Here is a 27,311-nt window from a genome sequence, read left to right as displayed (position 1 = left end):
ATATTTACTAAAGGTTAGCATTTTATCACTTTGTAAGAGATAATTTCTCAATATATTTTGGCAACTGATGACTTTCATATTTTAAAGTACATGTGTTACCAGAATCTTGGAGTGTCTTGATAAAATCTGACTGATTGTAAAGACTCATTTAAAGTTTTCTGACTGCCTTGAAAATTGGTATCATCATTAGTGGAATTCATCTTTATTATTTACTATGTAGCATAACATCATTGCTCTGTGCAAGTTTTTTTAATGTTGGAAAATAAACTTAATAACAGCATCAAATCAGTACACCAATATTATCAGTGACAGACTGGATGTGACTTAGTGATGTCAGACCTTTATCCATCATGTTGATGTTGTTGTTGTTGTTGTTGTAGGGTTTAACACCATTTTTCAGCACAAGGTAGGCTATACATGGCAACCATCATGTTGACTTTTAACAGACACTATTGATGTGAACAGTTAAATATAATCTGCCATATCTCTATAACTGCCCAGTGGCTTGAATACAATTTTGGTATATATTTGCATTCACTCAGTATGTTCATTCAAAGCATGTATGAAAATGCAAGTTCATTTATTAATTTAGTATGATGAATATTAAAAGTCAGGATGATGAAATACAGAAAATAAAAAATAATTAAGAAATTTAATTAGAAAATCTGAAACTAAAGAAGAGGTTCGAACTGTTTACCAAAAACGGATCCAAGATACAGGAGGTCATGACAATCTGCATAATAACAATAGTATCATGAACAGCATATTATCTGTTCCCCAATGTTTAATAGTCCTTTTTGAAGGCACTAGTTGAGCATGGTTGACTGTGCAGACCAACAAGTCTCAATGACCTTAACCTTTGGTACTGAAGTAAACAAACTATGCAGAAACCATTATTTTTGTATCAAACTTGCCAGGACCAGGACCTTTAGAACACACAATCTAATGGTTTCTTTATTAACTGAAGTGAAGGCCATCCAAAGTTTGGTCAAGAAACTTACTCAAAAACAAAAGTTATTCTGCAAAACTTACTTTTCTTTGAGCCACAGTGACTTAAAACTTTCATCTCTTTACCCAAAAATCAATAGGCCTCTTCCATATAGCAAGCCTTGCGCAAACTTTGGTCAAGGTATGTGGTCTGAAACTATCTGAAACTAAACATACTATGCATAAAGCCATGTTTTTTTTAATTCACAATGACCCTGTCCTTCAACCGTTTAACCACAAATTCAATAGCTATCTATACAAATTTGGCCCAGGTCTGTGATGTTATTTTTCTTTTAATCACTGAATCTGATGTGCTGACCACAAAACAATAGGCTTTTCTTTTACCCTAAGTGCAAACATTCAGTCTGTGATGCACAAGTAATGTTACTGCGCTGGAACCATTTCCTTCTTTCAGCCACAGTGCCTTTGAGCTTTGACCTATGACCCAAAAAATTGACAGGCTTCTTTCTTTTATCATGATGAACTTTCCGCAAAGTTTGGTGAAGATGGGTGTGTAAAACTGAATTAACTGTGTGGAAATGGAAAAAGTTCATGGGCAGGTTTAAAGCATAATATACATTACCATAAAGGAAGGAGTAATACAAAGTTAAAAACAAACAGAAACTGACCTTTCTGCAGATATGACTAGTACTCGATCACTGTGGACTTGTCTCCACCCACTCTGACCAGCACTGTTCTGTAATACAATTCAGGAAAGGTTTTAATATAGAGATACCTGCTATATAATGTTAGACCACAAAGTATTCCATGTACTGACTACATGAATAATATCCAGCTGTAAACTGAACATAGAATTTTCTAAATGCAGGCGCTCATTTAGGGAACTAGCATCTACCTTACTATACAGTGCATCACCATATATTAATTAAACCCATATAGATATCGGTAGTTAGGTAGGTAGGTAGGTGGCTGGCTGGCTGGGTAGGTAGGCATTGGGCTATGGCATGTAAGCACAAAGGTGTCTATGTAGTGCCACTAAAGATAAAGTTTAAAAAATGTAAAAATGAATTGAACAATAATTTAGAAGATAAACCTTTAGAAATTAATGTAAACAGGTACTACAGGAAGATAAAATATAAAATGTAAATATCTCAAAATGTTAAATCTAGATCAGGCCAATCAGATATTCAAAGTGATAAGCTTGTAAATAGAAATGGTACTTATTTGCCTGAAAGAAACCTACAGCATGCCAATGAAATGTGGCGTTTTTATTTTGAAATTCTTGAAAGACACTGGTAAATAAACAATATTTAGCCCCCTGCTGTTGCTCCATTTGTAGGTCACTGCACATTATGAGGCATGTGACCAATGGATCAGGAAATGATACTTCTCTTTCTCTGTATATCATGGTTATGTATAATTAGTGCTCACTTCTGCATAAATAAAAGTTACATGAATGATGCTCAAGCCAACATGGAAATGCTGCAATTGTTTTTCAGTTAAGCAAAGTTTGTGGATTAGTGACTTGTAAAAGCCTTTAATATATGTGTTTAGGCTTGGATCCAGGAATAGCATTTCATGGTACATAAACAAGCAGGCAAGTGGTCTGTAGGAAGGAATCCACTGTCAGGGGCCCAGCCCCTGTAAGTTCCAGCATTTTAATAATTTCCAGGGCATAAATTTAACATCTAGTTGTAAAGGAAACCTGCTATAGGAAACATTCCATTCTTTTTTAGCTGGGGAGGTTAGGGTTGTGCTTTATTCACCATGAAGGAACTGAAATAACTACACTGCACTTAATCCATTGAGTTAAAAAACTTGGTAGCTGCAGGTTGTGCTGATATACGGAGTAATTTTCTTTGGTAATTGTGACACACACACAGTACTGATGTGAACTAATTATGAAATCTGAAGCTACTGTTTTAGTGTACGATATAAAGAAAGATCAATGCCTCTCCAACTTCATTACTATTGTCAACCTTGATTGAAAAATGTGGAGAAAAATTATAATGACTTTGTTCAGAAAATCAAAATACTGAGTACATGTATTAGTTTACATCAGGACCTAGAGAAAACATGGCCTTAAATTAAATTAAATGAAATCTAACTTCTAGTAGACAAGGTCACACACACAACTGTTTTGTGAAGTACACAATTAAGAGATATTACATGGATTTAGATATTATATTTTCAGCTGAAAGGGCTGAATGGTTGAAAGGAGTGAAGGACTGAAGGGGTGATGGAGTGAGAGAGCTATGCTGTATCTTTGCTGTGTTTTGCATCATACTGAAGGTGCTGTTTTAGCAGTGGTGCTAATTTGGGTTGGTATTTACCCTGTGTGCTGCTGTTGGTCATGATGATGGCCTGGAGGAAGACAGTGGTTATCTCGTGGTGAGGGTCTACAGGGAACAAAAGGTTTTTATGGATCGTTAGGCAGACCGCAAGGGAAGGACCATTTGTGGTGGCTCCTTGACCATCTGGCAGAGCAGTGGGGTTGAAAATTCTGTGTGGTTATGAATTGAACACCACAAGATATATGTCTCAATTTATATGAAATCATTTATCACTATTTGAGTGAAAACTTGTTATTGTTTATATGAATTATTTATCATTATTGGAGTGATTAATCATTGTTTCTTATTTGCATTTAATTTTTGTTCATTATTAATTCATTTTTGTTGACAACACATTTTAAATTACTTATTACAATTCGTTCCAGTTACGAACTGTATTCTTTTTATGTTATATCACTTACTTAATCCAGTGTGCATCATCATGTTAAAAATCCAATATTGGAATTTATGCACAAGAGTTTGGTGTACGATTTTCCTATCTTTAATCATCTATAAATAAAATCGTAATAATCTGACCTCAACCTGTTTCATTTTGTTACACAAAACAGTTACCAAGACTGATTCACCCAAAACATTTCATTCATATAACTGCTGAATAAAGAAACAGTAGATCAGTCCTACTTTCTTTAACCACGACCATCCAAGGTAACAGTTGGACATGGGTGGAGAGATTCCACTCTGCGAGAATTGTCTTAAGGGTAGACGTCTTCAGGTTAATCAAGACCCTATCTGAGAGTAAATCTCTGCTGTCCTCATTTAACTAAGCAATAGCCTGCCTGGGTCAAGACATCAATCCAAGTGATGCAAGCATAAACAGTGGTATGATGCAATTTTCCCTTAACAGAGACAGCAGTCTCTCTTTGTTATGTGTTTAGAAAACATCCTTCGAATAACAGTGACTAAGGTGCAGTGAGACACTAAAGAGTTCAGAACCAGAATCTGGTCAACAGAGGATTAAGTTTCCTGTTCTTTGACTGCTGCGTCTGTAGCTATTTATGTATGGAAAAGATAACAGCGGTTTGCTGTCAGTGACTTTGTTTTGGCTCCTAATGCATAATTGTCATGAGTTTTATATTTTGATAGCAATCTTTAAAAATAATGAAACTTGGTCTTAATTAAATGAGTGGAATTAGGCTTGCTTGTTTGTACATGCATACCAAAGGATGGTGGTATCTTCTTTGATTTAAATCCATGCATTTACGATATATACTCGCGTATAAGCCCGTTCATGTATAATCCGACCCCCCCCCCAAACTGAACAGGCATAAACACTAAAAAGTGCATGACCCGTGTATAAGCCGACCCACAACTCCGAGACATCACAAGATGCACAAGGTAAGTTCTAAATGTATTTATTTAGGCAAACTTATATTAACAAAAAGTAATATATACTTATCTTGGGAATGGCATGTAAGATTATTAAAAAGAAATGGTATAAACTTTTGAAAAGTAATTTATTTAATTTTCTGTTTTCTTATTGATTCTGCCTTATTTAGATTTGTGTATAATTTGATCGAATGATGACAAGAATTGAGCAATTGTGAGTTGCTGTAACACTACCTCTCCCTTTTGACTCGATTGCTTGTTTGTTTATGCATCATTGCATTTGACATTTTATATCAGTGTACCAGTAATTGTTTTTATTTTGCCCTGAAATTGTAAATACCTAACTCATTAAAATTTGATCCCAGTATGACAACACAACGAACAACAATACAGTTGGATTCAACGCTTGCAATTAGGCTACTGAACATATTTATATAATGGCGCCACCGCATGTCCCTTGTAGGTTTGAACATGTGCTGAATGAAGTACATCCCTCTGAGTCGAATCATGGGCACCACTGCACTAAACTTTAATGATATCTCCAAAATACAATAATAAAGTTTCAGATATAATCCTTTGAAAATTATGCTAATACCATTAAAGCTGAGTTGTAGTTTGCTTTGATGTAAGGGACCTTACACCATACCTGTCAACTCTCATGCTGGGACAGAAGAAAAAAAAAAATCCCGATGTTTGGGGTCACTCCATGCCTATCTCCCGATTATTACATTATGTCTTTGATTTTAATTTCTCCTAAAAACAAAAGTCCTACATAAACAGATATATTGTATGCAATCCATGGAAGGCATGTTCTGTTGTATTATCTGTGAATATGGTCCTACATGTAAGACGTATTACATGTTATTTATGTTTTAGTGCTACGACCCTGATGCCCAAAACATAAATATCAATGTCAAGGTCTTACATGTAGGACTACTGTGAATATTATCGTGACAAAATAATTACTAGAAAGAATTCATTTCTTCGCTAAATAGGATGTTAAGTTTAAACATTATTCACGTAAATTTGTGATTTGTTTTCACCTACAACAAAATCAGAAAATAAGCCAGAACAAAAAATAAACCACAACAATAAAATTGTTGGCAATTAATTTCAATCCCAAGAATGATCACCATGAATGTTGTAGCTCCATTCCCACCAAAGAAACTTAAAAGAGTGAGCACCTGGCATTTTTATACTGTATATACGAACGTTAATTACCAGCGTTAAATTAAAAGAAGGAATCAAAATACATACACATAGCATATGTCCTCAAAAACTTAATTCAAACTACGTATGTTTTATAGCAGCCAATACTAAATGCCTTACAAGTTGACAATAAGGGAATAAGGTTGGATATGCAATGAGGGGAAAGTAGTTGCCACAGGTATGGTACCGTAAGACTGCCTATTTAGGTAACTTTAGTTTAACAAAACTGGTAATCATTTATTTCTCGATCAATTGTTGGTGCTTGCGTAACACACAGTAGTGTAGAACATGGTTTCTTTGAATCACGACAGAGGGCCAGTCATTTTCAAAAAATAGTTGCATCGATAAGGATTAACTTTTAATTAGTTGTGCTGGCTTTCCTACTCGTTTATTTGAGACTAACCTTTACCTATTGTGCAGAATGGCAACAGCTGACCAGAAAATGAAAATAGGGCATGTCCTGGGGGAAAATAAGGCATGTCACATGGAGAAACCTCGCATCCTTTGCGAATTTCACCCATATTAGACTTGGAAGATGGATCCATAGTTAGTGAACACAAGGCTTTAACAATGCCATGAAAACCTCAAGAATTTAGGCAATTACATATCAATGTACTGGTATAGCTGCCGGTCAAAATTCAGTCTTAACACAAGCTGATTTTGGGGTTTTAATGATTAACTGGCCTGTAATGCTGTCGGAAAATGAAAGACAAATCCACCAACTATCAACAAAGGAGACACTGAAACATCAAGCTTTAAATTGTGTGAAACGTTTGATGTTGTTCAGCCAAAACACAAAACTAACATAGACTGATGATGATCTTAATTGATCTATAATGAGACTCTAGCCTTTATTATTACCATTCTTCATGGACATGTAAGTTATGCTGCTTATGTGCCTTGTACAATTAAACGTGTGTACCGTTTCATAAATATTACCTCAGTTTGTAGGATTGCTTATATTATTGAAAATGAGTAACTCGTGAGCACGTGATTCAATGTAATTGAAAAAGCTATTAAGGACTTGCTGAAATGTTATTTGGAAGAATGCAATTTGGTCAAAACAATGATTAAAGCAAAATCTGCATCTGATATGTTTGGGATGAATTTAAGTGACGCAATGCAAGCTTTACACTGTGTAAGTACTGTACATTAGAGTTCATCCTGGTCTCCTTGGTAAACTCAACCGGCCCGCGAATTTTGAAGTCTGTATTTACCTTTATTTAATTTCATGTTGAAGAAATCAGAAAATGTGCACATGCAAAATAGTAACAAATCAATCATAGTACTTGATAACAGTTCAATAAGTATTGGGTCACCGAAAATGACTTTTTTTTTTTTTACATGCATATGTCTTAGGACACAAAAAAATTACCTTTTCATGTCCCAAGATTTAAGCCTTTACCGCAGTCAACAAAAAGACCTAAAAACTGTCAAATTTAGACACTGGCCCGCAGATAAGCCAACCTACCCATTTAACAGTCCTTTAATTTTTCCTAAATTACTCGACTTTTACGCAAGTATATACGGTATGCTAAATGTTAGCAATGATTAAATTATCTAATCAACCTAATTACTCATGTTGACATAAGCTTATTTCAAGGATAAATCCATGAAATTATGTTCCCATGAATATGCCTTTTCTAATTAAGCCTCAAAATTTGATGCCTAGGACTTTAATGTAATTAACAGTAGAACAAAGCAATCTTTATGCAAAAGAACTACAACTTTTAATAATAATAGCAAAACAATATCATCAATAATTCTCCTAGTCCCATATTCTTAAGATTTTTCAATGAGTAAGGATGTTCTATTTTATTTATTTAATATAGTAGATAGGAGACAAGTTTTATGTAATTACTACAACAGAACAGAAAATTGTACAAGCTTTCATCAAATAAAATACTTGAAAGTGCTAAATTATCACTGTGACTATTAGCCACAATTAGAGACTGACTATCCATGAGATGACAAAGTAGACTTGGAGTTTACAATGACTACATCTACTATGCGCTAAAACTTGTCATAATAATATTTCCATGCTGATCGTAACAACGTTTGACTTACTACTCAGGCATTTCTGATCCTTAAACTAAAATAGGAAGTGATATTTTTAATTTTTTACCCAAATGAAGCATAATTTATATACTTCATGTGGTCAATCAGAGCACTGTCTTTTAACTTTGAGTTAAGTTTGAAATCATCACACACTCAAGAGCTCATAGGTGAAACCAATTGCAACTGAATTAAAAGCAAATATAACTGAAGGTTTAGTATACTTAAAGTTGTGATTTCTTGAAAATATTTTTCTCAATATTCTTAGGTGTTGTGTAAACAGTACTGCAGTAAACACAAGATTAACATTTTATGAACTTTCTCTTTAAATACCTAACTGAAATTAAGTTCAAATTCGAAAATTTTGACATTTTCTTTAATGTTTAACAACAAATGTTAAATTCACCAAACTTTAATAAACTTGAAATCGATGTGCTTAATGTATCATATCTGATTTTCACATTTTAAGCTTGAGTGTGATTTTTTTTGAAGAATATATAGCTCGGCCTAGTATTGTCCGAAAAACAAAAATGTGACACTCTGTAACTTAACTCTGAATAAATTTAGAAGTCTAGACCTTTCAGCATTTTAGAACTTTAGTTCCTCACATTAAATCATGCGCTCTCAAAAACTGAAATTTTGAGTTTCATATTGTGCCTCATTGTCGATAAATACCTACAAAAACCTAATTGAGATTTTGCATCAACTTCTTTACAAGCATTGCAAAACACTTCAATATTTCATCTGGAATACAACTGGAATACATCTAGAATACAACTGGAATACATCTGGAATACAACTGGAATACATCTGGAACACAACTGGAATACAACTGGAATACATCTAGAATACAACTGGAATACATCTAGAATACAACTGGAATGCAACTGGAATACATCTGGAATACAACTGGAATACATCTGGAATACAACTGGAATACAACTGGAATACATCTAGAATACAACTGGAATACATCTAGAATACAGCTGGAATACATCTAGAATACAACTGGAATACATCTGGAATACATCTGGAATACAACTGGAATACATCTGGAATACAACTGGAATACATCTAGAATACAACTGGAATACAACTGGAATACATCTGGAATACAACTGGAATACAACTGGAATACATCTGGAATACATCTGGAATACAACTGGAATACAACTGGAATACATCTGGAATACAACTGGAATACAACTGGAATACATCTAGAATACAACTGGAATACAACTGGAATACAACTGGAATACATCTAGAATACAACTGGAATACAACTGGAATACATCAAGAATACATCTGGAATACAACTGGAATACAACTGGAATACATCTAGAATACAACTGGAATACAACTGGAATACATCTGGAATACAACTGGAATACAACTGGAATACAACTAGAATACAACTGGAATACAACTGGAATACATCTGGAATACAGCTGGAATACAACTGGAATACATCTAGAATACAACTGGAATACAACTGGAATACATCTAGAATACAACTGGAATACATCTGGAATACAGCTGGAATACATCTGGAATACAACTGGAATACAACTGGAATACAACTGGAATACAACTTTTATAGGAGAATGCAGGATACTATGACTATTTTAATCATCAAAGGGACTGATATTCTACTGGCTGATACGAGTTTCCAGGAATCTAAGATAAAATTCTTTCTTCTGTTCTTTTGTTCATTTTAACTTCTTGCTATGATAGTCTTGAGAAAACTATAAAATATTTTCTTAAGTGTTCAAGTTATCATGTTCACAAGATACCTGTAAATGCAGTACAAACTTGTGTGTCGTCAAGACCTTATATAATAGATAATAAAATCAAATCACAGAACTTGTATCATACAAGGTCAGAATATTCTACGTTCCAAGTTTTGTCCAATCTATAATTAAATATAAGTTACACAGTTTTTTGTAAATTTCACAATTCTTTCAATCTAACTAAAGTTTGAAAGAAAGGAAATGACTGATTATAAAAAGACATCTGGCAAATACAGTTCTTGAAACACTCATAATTCCATACTTTTTCAGGGTTGCTCCAAAAGTAGTGATGTGATACATTCAACAAATCCCAGTAGTGAATAATCTAATAACAACAACATTTGCATGTGGTGGACAAATTGATTTGAGAAAGAATGAACACAGGCAGGCATGCTTTTTTAAAGCAGGTCTGAGAAGAAAAAGATTCATTTGATAAAAATAGGTCTTGGATGAATATTGGTGATCAGCTGGTGCACTGGAATACATTGAAGGGTGAATTTAGGCTGAATACAAACCCATGTGTTGCAGATCTCCATATTAATTGATAAGCATGTGTCTAGGACTTGTAAAAGATAATGTACACTAGTTATACCCTTTAAATAAAATACTCATAAATGCTAGGCAGAGTATTACATCATATCAAATGCAAACTAGTAGCATATCACATAAGGATCACCTGCCGATTCTGACATAGCGTGGTGTTGGATTATTATGTTACAATGGTGACCATCAAATCTTGTTTTCCAGTGTTCACTTTATGTCGGTTGACCCATGGATGTGGCTGATCAACATTGGATTAGTTTGTATACATGTGAAAAATGGCTGGGTTTCTCAGTTCAAATGAGAAATTACACAACTCATAATATGATGAAATGATGATATTATATGGTTTTAATGGAACCCAACATTGTTTAGTATCAAATCTTTCAAGATTCGTATTATTCAAACGATTTGGCATAAATGAACTTTGGCACGTAATGATGGCATTGTGGCTTTACGCAGTATCATTCAAGGTGTTCACTGGACATAACCACAAAATGAGTTTGATGGAAATCCTATCTATTATATGCTAAATGGAAAAGTTGTTACAATGCGCATTCATTCACAATATGAACCTAAATTTCAATTTTAAGTAGACCAAAATGCCATTTTCTTTCTAAAGTTATGTGTAGCATGTGACTAAGTTCAAATTTATCTGGGCAGAGTTATGCGCGCATTAATAACATTTCTGTTGTGTACTGATGAATCTGTGCTTGTGTATTTAGTTTGGAATAAGGCATAAATTCATTTACTTTGTTTCTTGCAGTGTATTTTTGTTTACATAATTAAGCCTTTGGTAGAATAAGAAAATGTGCATATAATAAAAAGGTTACTGCATTTGTATGGGAAAATATGAACTCAATTTGTCGCATAGATATACTGCACTCCCAAGGTTATGCAGTATTTCTATCCAAACTACTAGTTCATATTTTCCTATACAAATGCAGTAATCTATAAATACTTATTTGTGTCATCAAGTTCATAAGCTGGTACATGGTGAAACTAAGTCAAGACCAAATACCTTAAAATCATCATCAGACTGCTGACTATCAACTTGTTCAATGGAATGCAAATAAATACAAGGCCTGATTAAAATAAGCTCCAAGAAGTACAAAAGTGCAGGCAATGACCTTTATGTTAACCCCAGTGTCAGTAAAGTCTGATTTTCAAAACTCCTTCACAGCAGAGCAGATATTTTCTTTGTCAGATCTGCATCATTTTAGAACCAATTAAATAATGCAAGGTGTGCTGTAGTGAAAACCCTTTGTCAATGATGATAACATTTTTAGGGGATGGCCACTGTGGAGCTGTATTCAAGATTAGATGAGGAGTGTTTCTTGTGAAAGCTCGAAGTTGATATGACCATCCTTTTAAGATGAGCATAGTTAACAAAATTTTAAAGATGGTTGCTAATATTCATTACCATCTTAATTAAGGACCAATTGAATATCGTCAAATGCTGCTGATAAAATAGCAGGTATAACAACATTTTCACAGTGGTTTTATTGTAGGCCTGATTAGTACCATAGGTTCTTCAGAACCAGCTATGTATCATATGAAGTCTTTAAGTGAAAATCCCTAGTTGTTACAGCTGTCAATGGTGGGGATTTAGTAGCAATAAAAAAAATTAAAAAGTTGGCCAACATGGCCATGCACCTGAGGTCTGATTAGAACCATTTTCAATCAGGATCAACTAGACATAATAAGAAGGCTTTTAGTGAAACCAAAAGTTGATATAATCATCCATGCAGGATGAATGCTTTGTTTTTGCTGGTTTTAACTGCACTTTAATATACTATTGGCTATATCATGGCAAGGAAATTGAAATGAAGTACCTTTCCCATAGACACAATGGCTGGTATCAAACCTATGACACTTGGGTTATAAGTCTGATGCTCTACCAACTGACCAACATAAATAAGTAGCATTAATTAGTTTTCAAGACGGCCACTGTGTCAGAAATAAGGGTGTTATATTGGCACCCTGTCATTTAGAATTAGCAAAACATCAGTCAATGTAACCATCCATTCAGGGTACCATCTTCATCTGAGACCAACTAGAATCAAAAGAAGCCTTGTAGTGAAAGATCTGTGCATTAGGACCATTCATTGTGAAGGTGTAGTGATAAAAAAATGTTTAAGATGGATACCACAGTGGCTATATTGGATGTCCAAGGTGCAATATTTTCAATAAGGTCAAACCAGACATCATATGAAATATTTCTGTCAAAACCCCATGGCAATACAACCATCTATTAACCATAGGAAGATACTCAAGCTGGCCACCATGGTGGTCGCACTGGATGTCAGATACACAATTTTCATTTATGACTAGCTAGGCATTGTAAGAAGTCTTCTATAGAAAAGTACATTTTGATATGACCGTCCATTCAGAAGTAGTGATAACAGGATTTTCAAGATGGACACTGTTGACGTCATAGTGACACCTATTTCACTTAGGTCCAGTTAGCTATTTGCAATAAATGTGTGAAATGTATCATGGCAATTCTTGTAGTAGTTTAGGAGGAGTAACAATAACAAACTTTTGCCAAGGGATGGACAGACAGATGGACAGCCAAGAGGCCATGACATAATCTCTCTTGATGTATGACCAGACGAGTTAAAAAAACTTGTTCCAAAGAAATATTAAAAAGAATGAAAATCTTCAATTTTGAAGAAGAAAATTTGGTGAACTTGGGCCTCAATATCCAAAAGATTTGTTATCCATAATATCTAAAACAGAAATTTTCTGGCAAAATATTCATAGCATAACGTCAATATTTGCATTTACATTTCAAGTTCATGCAATTTATACCCAGATTACTGTAAATAAACCTGCCCTTACCATAACTCTAGTCTTCTCTTTTACCATCATTTCCCCAAGAGGAAGTCTGGCAGCACCAAGTAATGCATCCTTTGATAACTGTTTGTCTCTGTGCCATACTTCTACCATCAAGGGAACCCTACAAAAGAAACAAATTACATTGCAGAATCAGCTAATATAAACAAAAAAAATAACAAGTAAATCTGTGTACTAAAACAGACTCTTGCTCAAAACTGATAACAATATACATATTAAATACTAATTAGCAAATCTGTGTATTACAACAAACTCTTGCTCAAAACTGATGACAATATACAGAATACGGGCTAGTAAATCTGTGTATTACAAAAGACCCTTATTCAAATTGATAATACACAGAAAAAATGCTCAATTGTTGATATCAATTATCATAATTCTGCACAAAATTGATTTGTCATCACTTCTTAAATTTGTGGATAGGGGAAAGAATCTTGGGTTTTTAAATTCATGGGTTGTGGCAACCACAAATTCCACAAAAACTTGCCTGATCATTATAGGTAAGGATTACATCTACTGCCTCATAAATACAGTCCTTCCAAATGAAAATACATTGTGCATGTTGTTTGGCTTGTTTTAACAATATAAGTGCAAAAACATCATTTGCTAACAGATGTGAAAGTCAGACAAAACTGGTTTCCCCATGGATAAAGGTATCGGTGTCCAACCATTCATCAGCACTAAGCGAAGCACAGTTTTCCAGGGCTGTTAACTGCTGGTCAGGTTTGTGAGGGAGTGTCTGAATGATGGTTAAACAAGTATTATCAAAGAAACATATTTACTTCAGAAATTGGTTTCCTCTTCATATACATTACTTGATCAAAATATGTAAGGGGAATAAGTAACAGGTTAAAGTTGGCCCCGGCTCCAGTCTCATTATGTCTGAGCTTTGAGTCTCATATGAGATTACATGGTCAGGTTAGCAAACATAAATCAAGGGATATTACCTCAAATAAATCCTTACGTGGCATATTAATGTATTGCTATGCTGCTAAAAGACTGGGGAATGTAGTCAGTTGTGCTGATGATACAAGTCCCACCAGGTCAAGGCTGTTCCAGTAAACTATAAATGGGATCCAGGGACGGCACTTTTAATACAGAATAGTCACCCATAGATGTACTTAGAATTTTGTATTGTTTTCATATTAATCCTTTGGGTAATCTGAGTACCCTAGCATATATTTTTATAAAAATGCCTTCACTGGGTACTATGTATGTTTAAACTGAATAACCCTAAGCCCTTTCAGATGAAAGGTCTGTCATAAATCGAAGCTTGAGAATGTCACATCAGACCTCCATCCTACATCTTCAGTGCTTTCAGCTGGGGAACAATTTTGCTTGAATGTTATGCTGGTGGTGACTCCCGTGCTAACCTCATGACCTGACATACATACAAATTCACATGGTCATGGTTTAATTCCTTGTTGTTTGACTAAAAGAGCATAGCTGAAAGCACATTTTCTTCCTTCTCAGCAGGAAAACTGCAAATCTCCCACCTCTTATTGTTTCAGTAGCTTTAGGTACCACTTTAATGCTGTAACAGGGTTCTGAAGACCCTCTTGGGACGAATGGTCTAAAAGGAAAATAAGTTTCAAAATTAAAGATTGATTTCCCATGAGCCATAGCATGTTCTTAGCAATGAAACAGGGGATGATCACTTGAGAAATTCAAAACATTATGGCAGAAATACATATACTTCAGGTTGATCAACAATACATTTTCACCGACTCTGCCAGCCAAGGACAGGTAACTAGGAATTCAGTCTTGTATGCAAGAAGAGTCAGTGAGTTTTTTCTTTTCTTCATGCACCTTGAAACCACGAGGTCTAATTTTGTACAAAGAGCCAAGCCTGGTCAAAATAAATAAAAAATTTGCAAGAAGATCAGAGATGCCCTTGTTCCTGCTTATATTCTCATTTCTGTGATTGTGAAATGCTTCTGAAATTCTGAACAGTAGCCCTTGATTGCAGTCAGTGCTAACATCAGCCTTAAAAAGCCAAAGGAAAAATTTGGCTATTTGTCATGATAGGCTTTTAAAAGAGAGATGTTCTTTCCTTGCACCATTGATAAAGATTTTATTTCTCTACTTTCAAAAGAGTTGGTCATGATGCGCCAGAACAATTCTGTCAATCACTTGTTCACCAAAATGTTTCTTTCCGAGCACTTCTTGGATGTGAGTCAGGTGTAAAGATTCAGCATTTCTGGGCTGAAGCAGAAAACTTGGTAGGTTGTTTCAACTGAAATGGAGAAAGCAGGATTTTCCAAGGGATTCTCCACCACTAGGTAATGGATATCACTGATCCATGATTTTTACCATATGAAAGCAATCAGATTAAGTTGCATCCCGATTCCCCCACTTTCTGAATGACCTATGGATCAGAGGGATTGGGGGAAGGCATATGCATGGAGACTGCTCCATTAGGGAATGAGCACTGACTATTCAGTCTTTCTGATCTGGTACTTGATGAAGGTTGGGAGCTTGGTATTTCACCTAAATGCAAGAGGTCCACTAGAGGTTGACTCAAACACACAGATTTTAACTTTAGACTGAGGGATGAATTGGCTGACTATACAAGGACACTGAGACTGCCTCTTATGTGGCAGACTTGAATGTGCATTCGTCGACCATGACACATCTTGAAAAAGATCCCCAAAAGAAGGGAAATATCTGTGGACATGGTTCCCCTTTGCCTCTGGAGATATGTAATGACACTCGATTTGTTGGAAAGAATCAGAATGCCATTTTCAGGTAACATCTCCTGTCATGACCAAGAGCCACTTCCTATGGCTTTTATCTCGTGGATGTTAATGTGCAAGGATTGTTCATTATGGGACCGAATCCCACTTACTTCTTGAAAGGATAGAAGGATATGGACACCCCAGCCAGTCATGCATAGAATAAGTGTAAATCATGATTTCCAACAGTATAACCTGAAACAGGAGGCCAAACGAAGGACACAAGAGGTCCTCCCATTGCTGAGTTAGGACTTAATGTATTCCAAAACTTTGATCATTTGATCTAGTAAGCAGAGTTTAATCTGCACCAGGGAAAGAAGGATCATCTGTAGTAGCCTCATGAATAAGGGGTTCAAGATGAGAAGAACCACAGCTGCATTGAGAAGACACAAGAGGTGAAGCAATTCCCAGATTGAAATTTTACCCTCTAGTGGATGAAAGACACAACCAAGAAAGGTTTCAAAGCGTGTTCTTGAGGAAGACAAACATTTGTCATTGAAATTTTGAATTCGATGCCCTCGTGCCCTGATAAAAAAAAGTAAGGGATGGAACGAGATCAGATGTTGTTAAGGAATCAAGTCAAAGCAGAGAGAATCATGGAATTTCGTGTATTGATACAGAAGACAGTTCACCATGTGCTTTGGAGAACATTATCCATGTCATTTAATGTCACGAATGTGTTTCTAAAGTGAGACATGACATAGTACATGATTGTAATGAAAACACAGGGATTGAGATTCATACTGAAATGAAGAGCCCTGACCTGGTACATGCTGTTCCTGAAAGGAAGCCTCAGGTATTACCGGGAAAACCTGTGAATGGGAGTATGACGGTATGCATCCTGGGGCTTGAAGCTGACTGCTTGATCTTTCTGAATGACAGTGAGGACCAATATCATTGTTTCCAATCTAAGCATGGGTACACAAATTTGTTGCTCGTGAGGATTAAGGTCAATGACCAGTCAGAGCTAGCTATTGGCTTTGGGAACTAAGTTAAATGTAGTAAAAAAATCTCATTAAGTTGTTTTGTGAACAGTCTTTATGCCCTCATTGTGAGTGTTTCTTTCCTAATGAAGAATCCTTGGGGATGCCTGAAGCAGGTCCTTGGGGCAGTGTCTTTCCCATTCTGTGGGAGTCATCTCCAAACTGGGATTACTGAAAATGAAGAAGGAGCATGGCATCATTTTCTGTTGGAAAATGGTCATCAAGGAGAAACTTTGACTAAAATAAGTCCTTCAATCTCAGTGTCTTGTTGCCACTTGCTCTGGGAAGCCGGTCCCTGCTAAGGAATAATGCTTGAAGAAAAGTTTCCCCATCAGTCATTCTTTATAAAGGTTCTTCTCACCTCCCTAGTCCCTCTTGGGAAACAAATTCGGGGCTCTGGGTCACTGGGTCTTTGCAAGGTTCTATGCAGCCTGTTTTCCTTACCTCCTCTAATTGGTCTTGGAATAGGAAGTTGGAAGACAAAAGCTGGGATACAGTATGGAGTCTGTAAATACAACAATGCAAAGCAGCTGTGGTATGCTGATAAAGGTTTCCGTTACATGCATTCAGACGATGGCTTTCACATTCCAAGGCCTGCAATATCTCTGTTGACAGCTAAGATTTCTGAGCGGAAGACTAGCGTGTTTCTTGTAGTAGGATGAACTGAAATTAGCAGTTACCATTGTGAGTAAAAAAAGAGGTCTGTTGAAACTGCAGTACCTGTCTGAAAGAAGGCTGGTACTTCTTGGTTAAAAGCTTGAGAGAATGCAAGAATTCTGTTAAGTGACCACTGACAGAGCAGGAGAACATAACTCTGGAAGCAGAAGCTAGAAAACTTCTTCAATGGATACATGGAAGGCTTGGTCTTCCATTGTGACCTTTATGTCTTCAAAGCCAGAGCTGCTGTTGAGAAAAGAAGACGCCTGTGCAGGGAAGCTGGTAGATGAGGATGGAAAATAAGACTGGATGGCTATCCACTTTGAGGAATGGTAATCTAAATGAAGTGGCACTCAGTTTTGTTGAAAGACAGAGACTGGTACTATGTATCCAGGAGAACTGGCAACACTCGATATCAAGCTGAAATGGTGCTGAGGTTGAGTGTACAACATATGGCGGCAGCTGGCATCTGGTTCCAAGGTCCAGTACTGGCTAACAATGGACATAACACCCAAGCCAGTACAGTGGTGAGCTGTCCAACTCTGGTCAATGTAAACCACCATACTGTGTCAGTATTTGCCTGGTAATCTTTTCTGTGTCAGGTATTGACTGGAGGAGAGTATTAGCGAAAGGCAACAGATTCACTGCAGTCATAAGGGGATGGGTTGGCATGGTTGCAAAAAATGATGGGCCTTATTCTTGATAGGTGACTTCAGCTTCCAGTGACTGCGACATTAAATTTGCAACCTAGGCAGTATAAGCAGCAAGACTAGAGTCCACAACCTTTGAAGACTGCTTTATGGCTCTCACATTTAGCAGACAATGTTGCCCATGTGTCCCCTGTCCACTGAGTGCAGATTTCAAATGTATGGTCCTGGTGGGATGACTATCTTAAGCCAACTTAAACCTTATACATGAAACACATCTAATACTAATAACTTGTAATTAAAAAGACCAAATAACAGTATGATCAGTCAAGTGTCATGGTAGGGTTTTAATAAAGTGGACACTAAGAAATGGAGTCAATAATTAACATGGCACCAGTTAGATTAAGAGATACAAATTACTCATCTACAATATGAGAAAATAGATTGAGTATACATTACTGTTATGAAAGCTGAAAAGAGTCACTCTGACTTGAAGAAAAAAATGCATGATAAAAGATGGTACTTGTGAGACGGCTTGATAAGCATCCCAATTAGGCACAAGTGTAGGTAGTGACTGGTGAAAGAAAGGATTTGGCGCCAACCCTTCTATCCAACGTGAGACCACTCCAATCAGACTACTGCCTCTGTAAGCATGACGTTTTAGCATTTTCTTTGTTAATATAGCTAAAATATGTGGTTAATATATTGCTTGGCTTGAAAGACCAGATCAGTAAACTAGTGGCTGTTCTAATGTGTTCTCATCAGGTAATGTATATCAAAGATTACATTGGTGCCAAATTAATAATACAGATTTCAAGGTAATCACATGTGCTTAAATTAATGATCTACTACATATGAAATTTGCTAGATCAGATTCTGTTATTGGAAGTTATGCTGCAGATGGTGAAGATGATAATTTAGTAAAGATAATAATTTGTCTGCTGCAAAGCCTGAAATTTTTTTATGTTGATGATTCTGCATAAATATGGGGTGTCCAAAACATTATGGATCTAATTAATGTTTATACTCCCTAATAAGTCGGGTCCAACTGGAAAACTACACAGACCCAGAAGCCATTGCACTAAGTGTTAGTATGTATTGATTCTATGTATTTTGTTACAAGTAATCAGCAGAACAAACAATACAGACCCTGACCTGCTAGTACATTATGAAGCAGCAGATCAGGGTCTATGATGTTTGCAGCAAGACTCGACTTGTGCCCAAAACATTATGCTTTTTGTCAGTAGGTGCAAGAGGTTAAAGCAAAAATCAAATTTTCCTTCTGTATATGGCTGATTAAAATTATACAAAATAAAACAATGTTTGCATCTTTCTTTCTCTCATGTCTGTTGGCAACACTCTTAAGAATAGATATCATTTTAAAGTGAATTAACTGACTCCAGATTTCAATGTGATCAGTTTTAACTAACCTCTTGATCATATATCATTTGTTTTGTTCACCGTGTTTCATCAGACATCAAATATACTTCAGTTTTGAACTGTGTACATGCCAGTATGGCAGAAACATTGCACAGTGATGTCAAGGAAACATTAAACGCAGTGTTGGGATTAAAAATCTGCTAGGGATACAAATATTCGGCTTTTCTGAGAGCATGTATTTAGGATGTAAAAAAGAGAGGTCACCTTAAATTAAAAAATAGCAGCCATGCTGCCATCGTGTTATAAGTAGAATCGCGTTAGAATGGGTTTTACGTGTACTGCATTCCAGCAAACGAGGATTAATAAAAAAGCATTTTTTTTTAAATACTAAAAAACTTCTCCAAGGTCACGGACAAATACCTAAGAAATGTTTCTTGCAGCTGCTGCATGTTGCAAGCAAAATCGAAAGCACAAAAGGATTGGGGGAGCAGTGCCTCCATACCCCTCCTTATCTCTACCGGAGGATTTGTCAAAATGGGTGCAGCACTGCCAAAAAATGGATAGCTGTACCTGAAAAGATATGGATAAAACTAATATATAAATGATGCATAAAATGACCCCCAAAAGACCCAACTTACTCAATGTTCTTACTAATGTACTGTAATCAACATCAAAGATTAAGTTCATTATCAAGATAATCATAGTTGCACAAGGCAGAATCGTGTATAAAATACAGTACAACAGCTTTATCTTTGAAACATTCAAGCCACTTTTATCTGAAGAACAGAAAAGCATCAATTATCCAGACAAAACTCAGAGAGTGATAAATTTACACAGAATGTAACGTGTATTTGTTGGTCACTTTGGCTGTATCTATAAGTTACAAGTGCAGAGAAATGAAATCAGTTTAATTGCAATTATTAGGGGTGCAATTATATGTCCAAAACTGTATTACAATATACCAAACCCATATTGCAATACGTACTGCAATTATATGTCCAAAACTGTATTACAATATACCAAACCCATATTGCAATACGTACTGCAATTATATGTCCAAAACTGTATTACAGTATACCAAACCCATATTGCAATATGTACTGCAATTATATGTCCAAAACTGTATTACAATATACCAAACCCGTATTGCAATACGTACTGCAATTATATTTCCAAAACTGTATTACAATATACCAAACCCCATATTGCAATACGTACTGCAATACAGTAACACTTAATGAAAGTAATAAAATAATCACTATCATAATTACTACTTGAAAAATACATCTCCAAGTGATATTACCTTGTAAGACTTCAAATGATAGTCAAATGATCATGTAAAATTAACAAAAAAAATTAAACAAGTCTACAAACACCTGAAAGCAAATTATCAGCCAATAAAATTCTCACTGCTATTTCTAGGCTGTCGGTGTTTTAAAATTCACACAATGCACTTTTTGCATTTTGTTGGGAATAATTTCAAAATCCATTTTTTTAATAGACTACATTTATGAAAATTAAAATTTATGTCTACACTCCTGTCAACTAACTTGAAAAATGAGTTGACATAATTCAATATTTGGAGACTAAAAAGGGGAGTTAACATGACATAAGCACTTTGATTTGACAATGTATTTTATAAAGAAACAGTCGCTGTTTGTTTAAATGTTTAGCTCTCCTTTTATTCATTAAAGATAAAATATCAATCATACCATCGAATGTTGCATGCTTTATTGTATATACATTCTGGGCATTGGATAAGATAGATAAGTTTATTTTAGAGGAATATTTATGACCAGGGACTCTTGAGTACTGTTCTTTTAGCATCATTATGAACAGGACAAAAATCTCAGGCAAACATAAGTTTATAAATTATTATTTAAAAATGAAATATACACTGGTCTTGACTTGAATTTTTCATTCCAACATGAGGCTCTAGTATGCCCAAGATTGCTCACCTGCCTATAAAACTTCAATTATGGAGGTCTGAGTTAAGATTGGCAGAAATCAGGTCACCCAGCTGACACCTGCCTAATAAGCAATATCAGTGGGATGTTTTCTATAAGAATTTTTTTCTTCAATGCCAAGATTAGTTCATTTTATGGCAAATCAGCATAATTTTGTTCAACACTGAAAGGCCCTTATGCTTTCAGTCAAAGTAGGCAAATTCTGTTCAGCACTGCTTTTAGATTTCTTTTGCTATTAAAAATGTTTTTCTATGTCAAGTGATTGCAGCCATATTTGATTACTGATCAGTATATTTTGTTCAAATCTGAAAGCTTTTAAAGTTTTTAAACATTTTTCTATTTTTATCAGTCTAATCTGGTAACAGATTCACATAGTTTGTATAAAATCAAAATCTCTCATGCCAAGATGCTTTCGAACAAATTTGGTTAAATTCTGATAAGTAGGAGTTTTATGAAATTGTTTAAACAATTTTTCTTTTATTGTAACAAAGCCCACATTTGGTGATGAATTAGCATGATTCGTATCAGTCTGAAAGCCCATTACATCTGTATGTTTTCTGTCGAATTCTGATGAGTGTTTTTCTTTGAAAAAGTAAATTAAAGGTGTTTCTATCTTTAATATTTGACTGTGACTGCATCACTGCTACAAACACGAAAGCACTTCATATCTGGATGCTTTCTCAGACCATGGTTCCCAAGTTTTTCTAAATATAAATTTCCATGTCTTTTCAAGGTTTCTTCCAGGATGAAATTAATTATTTGAAGGTTAACATATGACCATTGCTGAATGGAAGTATAGAACATTTTGGATTATAAAACATGCATTTTCCAAATTTGGAGAAGTTTCTCATTCATGACTCAACAAAACATATATCTCAGAAAAGATGATCATGTACAAAACCACAAAATGAGTCACATGAAACAAATCTTACTATATTCCTATAAACTGGCATTTAAAGCCATTTCATTGTACAGAATACAAATTCTAACTTTACTATGCTGAACTGCATTATGTTGCTATGTGGAAACAACATAATGAGCAGAAATTATTTTGTTTTATTTCAAACCTTTAACTCTAAAGAATTCTAGAGCAATATATGTGCATGTTATACAAAGTAAACATTTCCTATCACAGTATGAATGAGGAAACAAAACAATAACTGCAAAGTATTACAATCTTATCTTGTAATGAAAAAGTTTAACCCTGAATTTATGTGTGCCAATAAAATCTCAAACAAGATTCTTCAACCAACCTTAACTCCTTAAGACAATTTGGTTTAAAATTCCATCATTTAAAGACATTTACAAAAGAGTTGATTTAAATTTTGACGAAAGACTTTCAAAACTATATACTGGTGTATAAACAAAGACTGAATTTTCTGTAACATTGACTTGTCTTCTTGAAGTTCAAAAAACCAGTCCTAAAACCTTTATTGATACATGAGCACTTATCGTTTCTTAATATATAATAAAAGGGACGACAATTTCCTATTTCTCACTAGTTCGTTTTAAGATCTGAAACCAATGTTTCAAGCTACACATCAGTGTGTAATAGTTTTGCACCAAAGTTCAGCTTAGAGATTTGAAATTTTTATAATCCAGGTTTCCTTTGAATATTCCAACAGCATTTTTCACATTTGTACATTTAGGATGGAGTGTGGGTACTGAGCAATTACACATAAAAAAATTGGAATCTGCCGCTACCGTAAGATAGCTTACCAGCGGGCCTAGCAAATTTAAACTATGTTATTTCGACTAAAACCTGCATGAAATCGATAGGAAAATTGTTTATTTTCCCAAAAATGGCAAGTATTATAATCGTTATGTCTTCAATCCGCGGACAGCCTAGACAAAACTCGGCACAGATGAAACCTGACCCTGTACTCACCATTTGTGTTAATAGTCACATGACTTTGCAACCCTCAAACAATGACAATGAAAGCCCAAAAGGAAAGTGATATCATCAACAAACTTCTTTTTAATGTCGTTATTTCGAGGACAACTACAAGAAACTTGGCCAGTCTGATTAAATCAAGCAGAGTAGTCTGGTTCCCTGATTCGTATGATCCCTGAGTAAGAGAGTACATGTCAACGTGATAGGCACGTGATACAACATAACTCCGGAAGTTGGTCTCAGAATAAATATAGAGAATTTTGTGCTTTCGCTTTTGTATTTTTATTACAACCAGTATACGACTTTCATTTAATATATTTTTCTACAATATTTGAAAATGGCGGTTGTGAGATTCTGTGTGCTTGTGCGACTAGCAATTGAAATCACTAGTACCAGATCAAATTTCATCAACGCATTAGCTTTATCGTCTTTCAGCAGATTAAAGACATAACGATTTTAATTCTCGCCATTTCTGAGAAAATAAATAATTCTGATATCAATTTCATGCAGGTATAACTTGATTTAACAACATCTAAGTTTGCTAGCCCATCTGCTAAGTGGCTATGCTTTAACGCCACCATGTTGGCCTCTTGTGATGCTAGACTGGTTTTCATACCTTCCCTATATAAAAAAAGATACGGATATCGAACTGTCTGTGAAACAAAAAGTCTACTAGATGAATCTAATCCACTGAGCATTTGGATTGTCTCAACAACTAACTTTATGGCATGCACCCAAATGATCCATACTCCAACCTCCTTATATTCTGGTTAGAACTCTATAAATTTAACTCACGATTATCTCAGTAACATCTCAATTACATAATTGTTTTGGACGTTATGTTGTGGTGGAAAATTCCTGGGCTTTTCCTGACTTTCATAAATATTTGCAAAATTCATAAACTTTTCATGGTTGGGAAAAAAATGATCATTTCTCTCGATTTTTCCCCAGATTTCCTGGTAGCATGGGAACCCAGTCAGATTAAGTCAAATTCTGATGAGTGGTATTTGAGAATTTTTTTTTAAAGCAACAGCAATGATGTATGATGTGGATCAGCATCACTTGTACAAGTTTAAAAGCATTTCATACCAGGATGCTTTCTGTCAAATTTAATAAAATGCCGTTGAGTGGTTTCTAAGAAAAAGTAAATAAATTTAAACTTGTTCAATTTTTAGTAATGGTGGCCATACTTGATATACTACAGGCATTATCTGTACAAATTTCATGCTGGTTGGAATGGGTCCGGTGGTTTTGAAAAGTTGAAAAAAAGCAAACGTTGACAGACAGATGATGCAAAGGACATCAAGCCAAACAATAAGCTCACTTGAATGATCCTGTGCACTAAAAAATCCCATTCTCATAAAATTCCACTGTAAAGCTCACATATTATTCTATTTAACTGTATGACCCACACAAAATACAGAGCAGGTATTACTTGCCCCTGGTAGGTATGTTTAACTGATGCATCACTTGAACAAAACACTCACAAATGTAGAAATTAAAGCATCTGAATTTGCAATAGGTCAAGAAATGAACAGTGGTCTGCTGGAAATTTAAGAAACTCACTTATGCAATACCTAAAATGAAAAATTAAAAATTGAACAATGACAACTGTTGGGGAGATTTAACAAAATAAGGTGCAATCCAATGCAGTTGGGTATTTTTATTATATTATATAAATCACAAAGAGACAATAAATTGCAGTTCTTAGAAATGGTAAATAGGGGGACTCCTCCCCCATCCTCCTTTTAAATGTTATCATTTAAAATAATCTTTCATACTCCACTCGATATTTTCTGCTCTTATGTCTCCTTTGTGAATGATAAAACAATGGTTAAAATGGAGGTCACTCTCTCTTTTACCCAATGAATGTCTGAATTCTGTGTCTAAGTATTTTGTCAACATCTGTAAGGATCAATAATGGTTTTATTGCTTGTAATATGCTTAAAAATAATTTAGAAGTAGCAGTACTTGCAAAGCTCTTTATGATAGTTCCCATTTGTACATAATATAATCTGTAAATCCCTCTTTACTACAACATTCTTCTCCTAGAATATTTTTTTTTACATTACACTTTCTTAAGTTTTTGACGAAATTGTTCAATCACTATACTTCTACAATGATGGATGCTCAGCCAATTCTGGAAGGATGCTACACATAACATTAAACCTATCCCATGTCAAGGAAGGAAATGCAATTGGTATTTTGATCAATCTAACTCTCCAGTAACTTTAGCTGTAATTTTGGGAATTCCATGAGAGTCAATTTTACCAAAGAAGTGGATCTTTTAATTTTCACATCTTATTCAATAAAAAAAAAAACATTAAAGATATACTTATTGAAGATTTTCTCAATATCTAACCTTAAACCAAGATTTTCAAATAATCTAGACAATGAGAAAGGGATTGTTTGAGAGTGAGGGTGATGGAAATGGGATGTAGGCCTATTATTTGAAGAAGAAATGCATCAGATGAGAAAAAGAAGTTTTAGGTGTAACTTTATTAAGAATGAAAATCCAGCATGATTTTTAAAGTGGAGGGGGTGGTTGGTTGGTTGATAAGTAGAGGACTGTTGCCATTGGAAAAAATTTCCTACTGGGACTTATGACAAAACAAAACAAAAATGTTACCACTACTTCCAAATGAATGCAATTATGCCTCATTGAACTTAAAGCATGTGAGATAAAAATTACTTTTATGTTGGATTATTTAGAATCAAGTCTAATTACCTCAGAAAAACATTTTGTGTGGTATTACTCTCAATGTTCCGGATGCTGCGAAGGTCAATTGAGAAAGAGAAATGGTGAGACTGTGGTGGTATAGCAACATGGTGCTGTGTTGTAGAGTTGGTGGAAGAATTGTAGTGGAATGATTGACCTGAGGACGTGGGAACAGGATGCTTTGGACTAGTGGCTTCCTCTTTATCAATAGCTATTCTCCTGCCTTTCTCACGTTTTTCAACTGTGAAACAAAGGAATATAAATTTGTTGTTAAGACATCAGAACATTTTAACAGCAGTAGACATAACTCTGTATAGTCATTAAAACAACCACCTGTATAACTGACATGTTAGCATGTAAAAACAAAATTGACATACACACACAAACAAAATTGACACACACAAACAAAATTGACATACACACACACAAACATATCCCTGCCCCTCTTTGAAACTTGGCTCAAATTCATAACTCAGGAACTGGTCATAGCTCTACCCTGAAAGCATACACATTTAGTTGGTACAAGGTGAGTTAATATGTGCTGTGAGAGTGGATTCCTTCCCTAATAAAAGCCTCTTTATCCATAAGATCAAAATAATTCATTGATATTTAACACACTAGTCTTTTAAAACATAATTATACTATCAAATTATTATCAACTTGGAGTGTTACCTGCTATATTATTACTTTCTATTTACTTACAGTTTCATTATAACCTCAGACATTTATTGCTTGTTCTATTGAAATGAATGCATCTTGCATACTAAAACTAGTTTCTCAATAGTCCTTATCACATTTATTAGAAAGAAAGGGAAGTAATCTATACTTCCCTTGCTTTCTAATAAATGTAATTGCTTGCACTGTACTACTATGTGCATGGTTTCATTATAAAATTACAAGAATTGAATCTCTTGACATTGCATAAGTGCAGTAAACAAAAAAAACCAAATCAACTCAAATACAAATCTGATCTGAAATAAATTCTCTAAAATGTTAATGTCTCTCGACCTGTAGCAGGTTCAACCCATCGGTTATAATATTACCTCATTAATAAATATGGGTACTGCTCACAAAATAAACTTATTGAGGCGCTTGTTGATTCTTAGCTAATATAGGAAGCATGCCAGTTTATGTCATCAAGAATTCATCAGAAATATGGGCTCCACCTTCTGTACAAGCTCAGTCAATCTGATGCAAGACCACCTCATTATTATGCATGGATGTCACTCATAACTGAACTAATTTGAG

The 27,311-nt window shown here is 35.0% G+C and overlaps 1 protein-coding gene across 2 annotated transcripts in view; it reads right to left on the bottom strand.

Moving 5' to 3' along the window:
* LOC149800631 (centrosomal protein of 120 kDa-like) overlaps positions 1–27,311 on the bottom strand; it is a 90,842-nt gene that overhangs the window by 33,938 nt on the left and 29,593 nt on the right. For both annotated transcript variants that reach the window (XR_016420538.1, XM_089954627.1), the window contains exons 9-12: positions 26,073–26,304; positions 19,904–20,053; positions 13,067–13,184; positions 1,617–1,684 (exon numbers count right to left, since the gene is read on the bottom strand). Coding sequence is in view for 1 of the 2 variants with exons in the window: in XM_089954627.1 (XP_089810753.1) it covers positions 1,617–1,684; positions 13,067–13,184; positions 19,904–20,053; positions 26,073–26,304 (568 nt within the window). In the remaining variant the exon portion in view is untranslated. The remainder of the gene's footprint in view (positions 1–1,616; positions 1,685–13,066; positions 13,185–19,903; positions 20,054–26,072; positions 26,305–27,311) is intronic.

Source organism: Sinohyriopsis cumingii, chromosome 4 (assembly GCF_028554795.1).
Source record: "Sinohyriopsis cumingii isolate HCF-2022 chromosome 4, ASM2855479v2, whole genome shotgun sequence".
Taxonomy (NCBI): domain Eukaryota; kingdom Metazoa; phylum Mollusca; class Bivalvia; order Unionida; family Unionidae; genus Sinohyriopsis; species Sinohyriopsis cumingii.
This window is presented reverse-complemented; position numbering and strand designations above follow the sequence as displayed.